Source organism: Lemur catta, chromosome 16 (genome assembly GCF_020740605.2).
Source record: "Lemur catta isolate mLemCat1 chromosome 16, mLemCat1.pri, whole genome shotgun sequence".
NCBI lineage: Eukaryota > Metazoa > Chordata > Mammalia > Primates > Lemuridae > Lemur > Lemur catta.
Window position 1 is genome coordinate 39,114,595 of NC_059143.1, and position 11,255 is coordinate 39,125,849.

Below are 11,255 nucleotides of genomic sequence, written 5' to 3' on the forward strand. Positions count from 1 at the left end.
AATCAAATGACCCCTATTTTTCTGATTGCAGATTAACCTCTGAGCTTTAATAATTAGACTTCTGTTTTCCAAAGTATAGTCAAAACAACTTTTTCTTGGCAAAATGTGGAATCCCCATTAGGACTAAAATGTCATCACTAACGGTAGAAGGGAACTGAAGAAGACTTCTTTTCATGGCTTACCCCAACACCCTTCTGCTGAGCTCTTGGTTATAGTGCTAAGAATGACAAAATTCCTCAGTTGTGTGAGGTATACTAGCTGATTCCGTAAACCTTTATAAAAGTTTTATTTCAGGCTATAGGGACAAAGTTGTAGCACTGCTATAAGCTAAGCTAAATTTATAAGGTAAATTTCAGGCTCAAAAATAAAATGCAGCCCTTGTTCATAGTAGACAGAAGTGCCATCTACTTCTAGATTGATGTAGACACATCTACATTTAGACACTTAGCAGTTCCTCAAATGATTTTAATGAACATTACAATGTCTTTTATTGACAGAAGCTATAAGTGGTCAGGACAGAATTACAGTATTTTTTTCTAGAAGAGAATTAGACATGTTATTCTGTCAGGTCAGCCATGAAGGACTTTTACTATAATATCTAATAATTATCTGTAGACCAGAGCAAACATATTTTCTAACTCCACAAATCTTCTTTGGTTCTGTTATGCAATTTAGGGCTTATTTAGGTGGTTTAGCACAGGGTTTTCTAGCCTCAGCTGAGACTGGCACCCAATAAGCTTGCCTGAGACTTTATAGGGTGTGACAAATAGTCCAGAGCTCCCAGACAACTTTTCCCAGTGTGATTTGGAATCCACTTGAAATTACATGTGACTAGTGGAGGTGCATCTGGAGAAGCCTAATCAGATTTCGTCTTCCATTGAGTAGACATAAAATGAGCTCATTCACAGTGTCGGAATTCCTTTCAACGGTACAGAATGAGCAATAACCTAAAATCAATGCCAACCTACTGGATTTGGCGTTGGTACTTGAGAAATTGCTCCCCCGGATGTTTTATACATTGCTTTCATCACTCTGCATTTTCTGTTTCAGGGCCCACTCTTCCTAAGACTCATGTTAAAACAGCCTCTCTCGGGTTGGCTGGAAAAGCAAGATCCCCTTTGCTTCCCGTGTCGGTGCCGACAGCCCCTGAAGTGTCTGAGGACAGCCACAAACCAACGGAGGATTCGGCCAACGTAAGGGCATCTTTCAAATTCACCCCTCTGCAACAGAGTGAGACTGTCTCAAAAAGAAAGAAAAAGAAAAAGAAATAGAAAGTCACTCCTCAACAAGGGAAGCACTGACTGGTGCCCTGTGCTGCTATCTCAGCCAATCAGCATTTTTCATTAACCCAGGGCCATTGTTGTTCTCTTATTTATTCTGTTCTGTTTTCCTGCACTCGATTATAAAGAGAACAAATTCTATAGAAAACTAAATATATCAGAGACTTACTTACATAAAAACCTAACACACTGCCACACTAGAGAAAAAGTCTTTTTTTCCTTGGGGCCACAGTGTTTTATTACGAAAATGGAATAAAAATTTGGAAAACAAAATTATCCTTTTAAATTTAATGAAAAAGTTGCTATTTTTACTGTTGTCTGTCCATGAGTTATATGCAACTTCAAAAATAGTTCTCACAGCTCCCAAGGTGAAGAAACGTGTGAGTTACATATGCATCATCGGGCCCCAGGCTCTAAGCTAACGTGAGTTAAATACAACTCACATGGCAGTTAATGTGTTAAGGATAATCTTAGAAATATAAGCAGATAGCTACAGACAGCTATAGAATGTGTGGTTTTTTAATCCATGTGTATGTAATATGTACATATACACACACATATGTGTGTGTCAGTAAGATGAAATACTTTAGCATTCCTGGAAATAATACTATGTAATTATTCTTTTTTTTTTTCTTTTTCCTTTTTTTTTTTTTTTTTTTGTTGAAAGACAGGGTCTTTCTATATTGCCCAGGTTGGAGTGCATTGGTTATTCACAACCATAGTGTACTACAGCCCTGAACTCTTAGGCTCCAGCAATCCTCCATCCTTAGCCTCCAAGTAACTGAGACTACTTGTGCATGCCTCCGCACCCAGCTTATATAATTATTCTTTAAAATTAAAAACAGAGTAACAAAAAGCTATATTCTGAGGGTTTTTTGAAGTCTTCATACATGTTACTTCTGAAATCATAAAATAGCCTATAAGTACAGAATTGAGAAAAGAAAAATGCAAAATGAAGAAATGAAGGAAGGAGTTTAAGTGAAAACAAGAAGGGATGGCATATTTATAGAAAATAAGAGGGAAAAGTTTAATTATGTAAGGAGAGGAAAAATTAGTTACTAAGGAAAGAAGTTAAAAAGTGATCCAATTAAAAAACTAAGAAGGAGAATCAATGGAGAAGGGGGAAAAAAACAATTTTACGAAAGAAAACATTTCTCCCAAAAATGTACTATAAAGGAGTATGGAAAAATTTAGTTCCTTTCTGAATGTAATTCAAAATAAAACACTTAAAGCTAAGGAATTAACATATCAAATACTTTGAAAAATCAGGGAACTAAAAGAGAAAGAAGATGAAAGCAACAAATTAAAATTCTATTTTGTTAATACATTTGGATTTTTTCTACCATAAATTGTGAAATGAGAATATATGTGATGCATATCCATCTGGTTTCTGTTTTCTTCATGCACAAATGAGTCTTCTGAAAAATTTCAAATAATATATTGAGAAAGAAAATTGTAACAATATCAAGAAATAAACAGGTCACATAATCAATCCTCTCTGAGCAATCCAACTACCAGTTTTCTTTAACAAAATTACATTGTCTTCTGAAATCTCATTTTTGTAAATAATAAAGGATCATTTCATTTGCATAAAGGACAATACATTTTTTCCTTGACTTTTTTTTCTAGTACTAAAAACTATAAAATATTTTAAGTTTATTGAAACCAAGGAAGCAGAGTATCTGTATGTAGTGTGACAATGTTTGGCAGAGACCATTACATGCTTAGCACACATTTTAAAAGATTCAAATTTATAAGAATCTAATGCACTTTTGTCAGAATATAGCTGTTTACTTAAATATTTGTTTAGTCTCAAGGTTTGCGGCCAGATCTCAAATCAGGTCTAACTCCTAATGTACATAAAATATCTCATAAGGAACCATGTTAGGTGGCCTGTTTTTGCATTTAAGATTGACGCTACAGAGTGACAGCCAAAGCCGTAGTAAGAAATAAACATTGAGAGTAGTAAGAAATAAACATTAAAGAAAATACAGGAATGGGAAAATTTATATTGGTACCATCCCATGGAAATATAATTAGAACTACATGTGTAATTTTAAATTTTGTGAAAGCTACGTTAAGAGATGTAAAAATAAATAGGTGAAAATAATTTAAATATTCTTTATCTAACCCAATGTTTCCAAATTATTAATGAGATAGTTTACATTTACTTTTGTACTAAGTGTTCAGAATCTGGTATGTATTTTATATGTAAAACACATTTCAATTTGGATTAGCTATATTTGAAGAATATAATAGCTACCCATGGCTACTAGTGATTGTCACATTATACAATGAAATCTAGACAATTCAATAAAGATAATCTAGACAATTAGAACATTTTTAGAAATGAGTTACCAAACAATCCCCTCACTTAATTTCTCTCTTTATATATATTAATATAACATCCTTTTTAGCCAAATTGGGTATTTTTCAATGCCCGTTACGCCCTGAAAATTATATAGTATATGGCCAAATCATTCATTGACATGCTGAGATGTCTACGGGAAGCTCATGCATTAATAACATGCATTTTGAGCTGTTTCTTCACTGGCTGGAGTAGTTTTGTGCCTATTCCTCCACGATGCAGATTCTATCAATGCTCTTTTGGGATCCAGGGTATTTATTTGTCAGGATTAGATATATATTTCTGACCGTGGTACCAAGCAATGCTTCTTGCCTATGCAGAGCTAGAAATCATGGCTCAGGCCTCATTCATTCAATCATTTAATCAATTGAATAGGCTAGCCAAGAATAATCAAGTAGAACATCAATGTAAGTCAAAACAAATGATATGTCAAGAAAGGAAGAAAGGAAACTAACATTTATCGAACACTTAACACAGCCAGCACTGACTTGTTGACTCCTCCAGCTACTCACTGAGGCAAACTTGCTGTTCCCATTTGGCAAATAAGGAGACTGACTCAAAAACACTGCAGCTGTACAAGAGACCTGGGATTCAAACCAACATCGTAACCTCAGTGCTCTTTCTCCTTCTTCCCCCATCTGGCTAACCATCAAAATTACCGGAGACATTCTTTTGAAATACAGATTTCTAGGTCCTTCCCATACCTTCTGAATCAGAATTCTTAAGGCTAATGATGTGGTATCTGTGATAATAAATCTTATTACTAACATGATAGAAGTGACTTACAGAGAGTGAGAGTTCCAGAGAATGTGTTCACTAAGCTTTCTGCAGTTGAACCTCCTCTTTTATCCACCATTCCAATCATGTCAAAAGAGCCTCTTCACCTCTATGCCTAGGACTGACTCTGGTTTGGGGCATGAATTTTGTTTCCACATACAAACTAAAATCATAATCCCCAGACTTTTCATGAGTCAAGGCAAAGCCCATCAAGTTCTCACAACAAAGATTATCCATTGCATGTTACAAAGAAAAAAAAAATTTCTTGGTATCTTGATAGGTAACCTACTAAAAGGAAAAAGAGCTCATGTATTGAATGTGCACCAGGTGCCAGTCACTGTGGTAGGCACTAAACAGAACAGCCTATGAAACAGACGTCATTAACATCATTTCAATTTAGATGAGGAAAACTATACATCAGGAAGGTTCACGAGCTTGCTCAAGACCACAAAGCTAGTAATTGGTAGAACTTGATTGAAACAAGATCTTTTGGACTCTGAAACATTTTTCCCATCCTAGAGATGGAGTCAGTGAAACAGTATGTAATCATTTAACACCACCCTCTTGTATTCCCAACATCTTCAATGATTATACTCTGAGGACAGCCCCGGGTGCAGGCCACAGTGTCAGACTTGAGAACACTGAGTGACCAACTAGCCGTGGTCGCTGCCTTCATAAAAGGAATGTCTCCCTGTTGAATACTAACTCTATGTTCTCATTCTCTCTGTAGGTGTATGAACAGGATGATCTGAGTGAACAAATGGCGAGTTTGGAAGGGCTCATGAAGCAACTGAATGCCATCACAGGCTCGGCTTTTTAACATACGTTGCCAAATTGATGAGGTGAATTTTCCAGGAACTTTGCAGCGTACCAATTACATATAAACAGCACACCTGTGTCCAAGAACTCTAACCAGTGTACAGGTCAATCATCAGAATCACTCAATTAAGGAAGATCCTGAAGCAGTTCAGAAGGAATAAGCATCCCTTCTTTCATAGGCATCAGAAATTGTAAAATGATGGCTATGAGGTCCCTAGACAAAAGCAAAGATGCATCTTCACTGCATTGTCAAAGCTGAAGCTGCTGTTATAGAATAGTCCTGGGTCTTTGCCACTGCAGTGACCACACTGTCATAACTAATGCCTGTGTTTTCCTTCATCAAGGCCTGTCATTTTATATGTAGGTCTATTCTTACAAAATGCAAGTGCATTATTTCAGCCTGTACCATGCCATGGCAAACCCATGCAAGCTCACTATTTTGTTTTCAACTTTAAAGTACAAAGCACCCATGGGACTTGTCTCACTACGTAGCACCAAAGGATTGGATGTTTTCCTTACAGCACAAAAAGTAAATAAGCAAACAAAAAGGCAGTTACTGCTCATGTTTGTAACTCAATCGTTCATCTTTGCACAAGTGGTGGTTATTAGCAAGTGGCTGTAAAAATTCACCCACTTGGGCAAGTATTTGGAAATCCACCCTGGGTTCACGTTTATGTCTGGAGTACAGGAACATAAAAATCTGCAACTAGTGGCATCCTGCCAGCAGCAGTACATTTCTGGAAAGAGGATACAATATGCAATCTTCTCAGACACGTGGTAATTATATGCTTAAGCTTGTAATAGGACACTTTTCAATTTGGATGGCTTTTCTGCCATACCACACTGTGATGCCGTTTCAAAGCTTCACCAAGGCCATCTTCCTCAGGAGTCTGGACAGGAGAGTCTCCCCCCACCCCCCCCCCCCCCCCGCCTGAGTTCTCCTTGGCAACTAGCCTTGGGTGAGGTCACCGGCTCAACACATGGGATGGCTTCCTTGCCAGTATCTGCTGCCCTCCCTCCCACCACCCCGTGGAAATAGGGGATTCCCTAAGAGCAGACCCCAAGGAAGGGAAAGAAAATAAAAGGCAGTTTCTAACAGTACCTTCTCTCAAACGATGCCAGTTCTGCCTGTGGCGTCAGCATTGGCAAGTGTTGACCACCAGGCCCTGTTGCCAAGGGAACCTTCTACACCGTAGCTGTGCCAGAGTCAGGGAGAGGCAGAGAGGGCCGGGTGCCACTTGACACTTCTGACACATCATAAACCCACTGGATACCTTTCAAAAGCAGCGTCTTAAACTGTGGGCTGGAATTTTAAACTTCTCTTGCCATGTTTATTTACAGCTTGGAACTAGCTGAAATTAAGAACATTTTGCGTGCAACCTTTTACTTTCTGCATTTTCAGCTGCATTTGGAGTTAATCCCTGTTTATGCAGCTGAATCGCCAAAAGGGAGCTAGTTTGCATATTTATCAGTTAGGCGACTTGAAAACCCAATGAGAGAGTTTCAGCTGAATTATTCCTTTCAGCTCTGCCTTTGATTTCAAGCTTGAGTAGGTCATAATTTTAAAAGAGCATGGAAGGGATAGGATCTTTACAACCTAATAGCTCCTTTTATTAGGTGGGTAATTATATATGAATCCCTGAATGAAATATTTTGAGCAAAATGGCACTGTAACAGAAGTAATAATTCAGATTATTTTTTTACAGTTTTATGTCAGGAAGGAAATCTGATGTCAGAGAGGGCTGTTCAAATGGTTCATTAGAAAGTCCGGTCCATTTGCAAAATTGTTCCTTCTACAGGAGTGCTCTTTCAATCTAAGATTTTCTGGAACTCCCTCTGAAGAGCTATGTGACGTTATTCTATGGGACAGATTACTCTTGTTTAATATCTGGGCACTTAGGTGGACAACCCTCCACTGACCTGGAATAAGGCATTTCTTAACATAATATTGAAATTCTTCTGCAACAATCCATTATGTCAAAAAAGAAAATGTTCATTAGGCTGGCCTAACCTTCTGTAGGCCCTAGAGTAGCCTCCCCTTTCTAACACTGACAGACAGGGAACATTCTGTGAAGGCATTTGATACCACTGGGACCATTCTGTGTGCTCCGTTTGGAATGGGCTGCAAATCTCAGATTTTAGGGGTTGAGTACAATTTCAATCTGTAAAATTCAGTTGGACAATCAAGAGAACTAGCATTTTCACAAAATTCTCCATCCCTCTAGTCAAAGTCAATGACTTTAGGAAGCAAAAGTTTTAAAACTACATTAAAAGTATATGTGATTTGTTTTCAGTGAGAGTTTTATTTCTGCTGCATGCTCTTGAAACGTTCATCATTACACAAATACAATGGTTTATTTTAGCAATTTTGGCAATGCTAACAAGTCTTATCACCATGCATTGAATATAGAGTAGAATCCATTTAGATATCTTCAAAAGAATCTAGTGTCATATTGCCTGGTGGTTTCAATACACAATGACCTCACCACAACTTCCATATAACTCTGCACTCTGCAATCTCAAGTAGTTCACATACCTGTACAACTGCCTGCCCTACGTTTTAGGTAACTTTCCAATCCCTCTGTCTCCTGATGTCTTGACAAGAAGACACCTGTGAATATTGTGAGATGGTCTCTTTTTTGCTCCTACTGAGTCTAGTTCATGGCATGCAGGTCTTTCTATGCTCATAAATCTCCCTGACTCCCACAGAGTGATGCCTGATGGCCAACCCCCAGTTCTGCCACCAGGATTCATTTCTCCCTGAAAAAAAGAAAAATCAAACCTGGCAGAACATTCTGAGGCCTTCCCTGCAATGTGCCAAACTGTCAGGCAAGAGCATCCTCTTGGAAAAAAAAAAAAAAAAAAAAAATGGGTATTTTTCTTTATATTTCACCTGAATAAGAAAGCTATTTTCTATCCTCTAGAAATTTCCACGGTTTGTTAAACTCACAAAAATGCAAATCACTCAAGAGGTATAAAGAATATTTGGATGACGTTCTAGCCAGAAGTTAAATATTTCTTAGTGATTTACATCCAGTGAGAAACCAGTCAGACTTGCCTCTTTGTGTAACAGAGCTATAAGCTTCTAGAAAATTTAAATAATGCAACTTTACATGTGGGTATTATAAAATGCACACTCAATTGAGCAACTTGAAAACAAAACCAAGCCAGTGATGTAAGAGGTAGATTTATTAAGGCTTCTTGTTGGATGTAACATTAGTTTCTTCAAAATAAAAATTATTCAAAGTGAGATGTTCAGCCTCCTGCCTTGGTACCAAGTACAAAAGGAGAGCCACCGACATCAGTATGATGGTCCAGACAACATTTTGAAACTGTAAAATTTGGCCTTGATTGGCTTTTCCAATAAAGAATCTGTCATATACAGGTCCTTTCTGGAAGCTGTCAGTGTCTGTACGTGAAGATGATTGTAGGTACTTATCCACCCTTTGGAAACTTCTGTTGACTTCATTTAAATAAGCATCTTAAGGTTGTCTCCAAATTTAATAGAGTGTCCTAGATATGACAGACTGCAATGCCAACAAACAGTTACCTAAAGATATCATCTTACTATTTCAGATAAAATTATATCCCAGACTCAGACCTCTTGTGGTTTTGGAATGTACATTTTTGGTCAGCGAAAGACAGGGAAATAGAAAAATTCCCTAGTTTTAGGCATATCTAAACAAAAGTATCTGCGCTTTAAAATAGATGGTGAGCAGATGCTTTCCCTGCCTCATGGGGTTCCCTTCACCCACAGGCAGTACTGCGGGCCAGAGGTTTGTGTTCTACCCTGTTCATGACCACATCCACAATATAGAGCCCACAACCTTCTAGAGCTTCAGAAGCATTCATACACTCAAATCTACACTCTCTTTTTTTCTAGAAATCACATTCAAAACAACATTTTACTCATAATTTGTATTCCTCTAGTGACTTTTCAGAAAGCACTTTAGTATTGTACAAAAAAATAAAAACTTTTCACTTGTCTCCGGTGTTTTAATTCAAATTAGGTACTTTGGAAAATCATAAATTGAAGAATATATGCACCCATCCTTCAATATGCCTTGCTAATCAAACTCCTGCTTCCAAAAAGAATTGATTCTGAAAAGAAATGCCTATTTCCTAGTCAGTGAGGTTATACGGGAGACAAAATACCATGCCCACATCAGCAAGCGAAGGCTATTATACTTCTGATCTGGGTACTCTGTTGCCACTATTGGATAACGTTCGCTTGCTGGACTTCCAGTGGCACTCTCCGAAGGATTTTTTTCTCTTGCTCTCAGTGGAGAGCCTTTGTGCATTGTCATCCTATGATTTTTGTTGGTAGGAGAGCAACAGCAAAACTCTACAAGATGTCACAGAGGCATGGGCCAAGGGATCTCACTGTGTGCTGAACGTGTTATTTTCAGATGCAAGAAAGGAATGTTGGAGAGGAGGAAAAATGCTGTTTTTTATTATTGTAGGGTAAACCTGACAATTCTAAACTTTGTGAATTGTCAGCTTGTTTGGGGGAGGGTGGGTGGGTATGGGGTGTACTTTTTATAAGTAATATTTAATTTATTATTTAGAGTGGCTTCTTTTTGGATAATTTATGATAAAAAGGGAGATCTGGTTGGGATTTAGGTATGGCTGTTAAAGCTGCAGTGTTCCGTATCTTGGAAGGACCACTTTGGAAATGAATTGTCATTGCTGGCTATGACGAGATGTCTAGTCCAGGCAAAGCCTTCACTGAAGTTTCATCATCACCACCTTCTCCCTTCCTAGGGTCATTCAGAGAAGATGACATCAAATCTAAAATAATTCCAAAAGCATTTTGCAAATCACTGCTACTCATTGTCTCAAAGGGCTTTGCAACTCAAATTGTTAGTGTGCTAAGTGATAAGTTTATTTGGTAGAAATGGGTATACTACAGCTTTAACTAGCCTTAGTGGAAGAAGGAACTTTTTGTTGTCACAAAACACCTTTTAAAAAAGGTATTTTGAGTCTACAAAGAGTTTCTTTACATTGTCAGACTCTAGCATTGTTAACCAAATTAGACTAGTGATTGCAATATTTAAGTGTAAATCTTGTTCTATGAGAAAGGACACTTGCTTACAGTTTAAAACAATGACTGTTTCTACACATGATCTTGTATACTACTACACGAAGAAAAAGGGGTTTTGTAATCACTGTAGAACAGTCTCATATTCATTTTTTATAGAAATGTTATTCAATGGTGCATTTTTTGTTTAATAAATAAAGTTTTGATACAAAGTGCTTTCTTCATGTTATTTATAGTAAATGGTTGTACTACACACACAGCCCCAAGCCTGTCTGTATTTATCCTTAGGATACACTCTCTTCATCTGTGTTTCTATACAGTAATGCCTGAGGCTGGGTGATCTACAAAGAAAAGAGGTTTCTTTGACTTAAGGTTCTTCAGGCTGTACAAGAAGGAAGGTGCCAGAATCTCTTCCTGGTGAAGGATTCAGGCTGCTTCTACTCACGGCAGAAGGGGAAGGGGAGCTGGGCATGTGCAGAAATCACATGGTGAAAGCAGCAGCGACAGAGAGAAAGGAGGTGTCAGCGTCTTATGAACAACCAGCTCTTAGGGGAGCTAATGGAGTGAGAACTCACTCATTACCAGGAGGACAGCACCAAGCCAATCATGAGGGATCTGCTCCCATGACCCCATGACCCCAACACTTCCACTGGGCCCTGCTTCCAACATTGGAGATCAAATTTCAGCATGAGGTCAGGAGGGGGCGCCAAACATCCAAACCATGGCATACACATTGCCTCTTATTAACATCTGTGGAAGAAGCTGTCAGTATCTGCTATATCCTGTTGGATCCTTATACCATTTCCATGCACACTCCCAGTGCAGTCTCAATCCCAGAAGTCAGTACCCATGTCTTTTTATTGGCAAGGTGCCTCAGACTGCTGGAACTTGCTTTGTCTGCATGGGCAGAAGAGCTAGATATGTCTGATCAGACCTCACCGGTGGCAGCTGAACACTCCAGCCCCTTGGC

The 11,255-nt window shown here is 38.2% G+C and overlaps 1 protein-coding gene across 1 annotated transcript in view; it reads left to right on the forward strand.

Moving 5' to 3' along the window:
- The window catches only part of DCC (DCC netrin 1 receptor), a 987,982-nt gene extending 982,472 nt beyond the window's left edge, over positions 1-5,510 (forward strand). The window contains exons 28-29 of the mRNA XM_045528069.1: positions 1,051-1,193; positions 5,156-5,510. Of these exons, the coding sequence (XP_045384025.1) occupies positions 1,051-1,193; positions 5,156-5,245 (233 nt within the window). The 3' untranslated portion in view covers positions 5,246-5,510. The remainder of the gene's footprint in view (positions 1-1,050; positions 1,194-5,155) is intronic.
- The last annotated feature ends 5,745 nt before the right edge of the window (positions 5,511-11,255 follow it).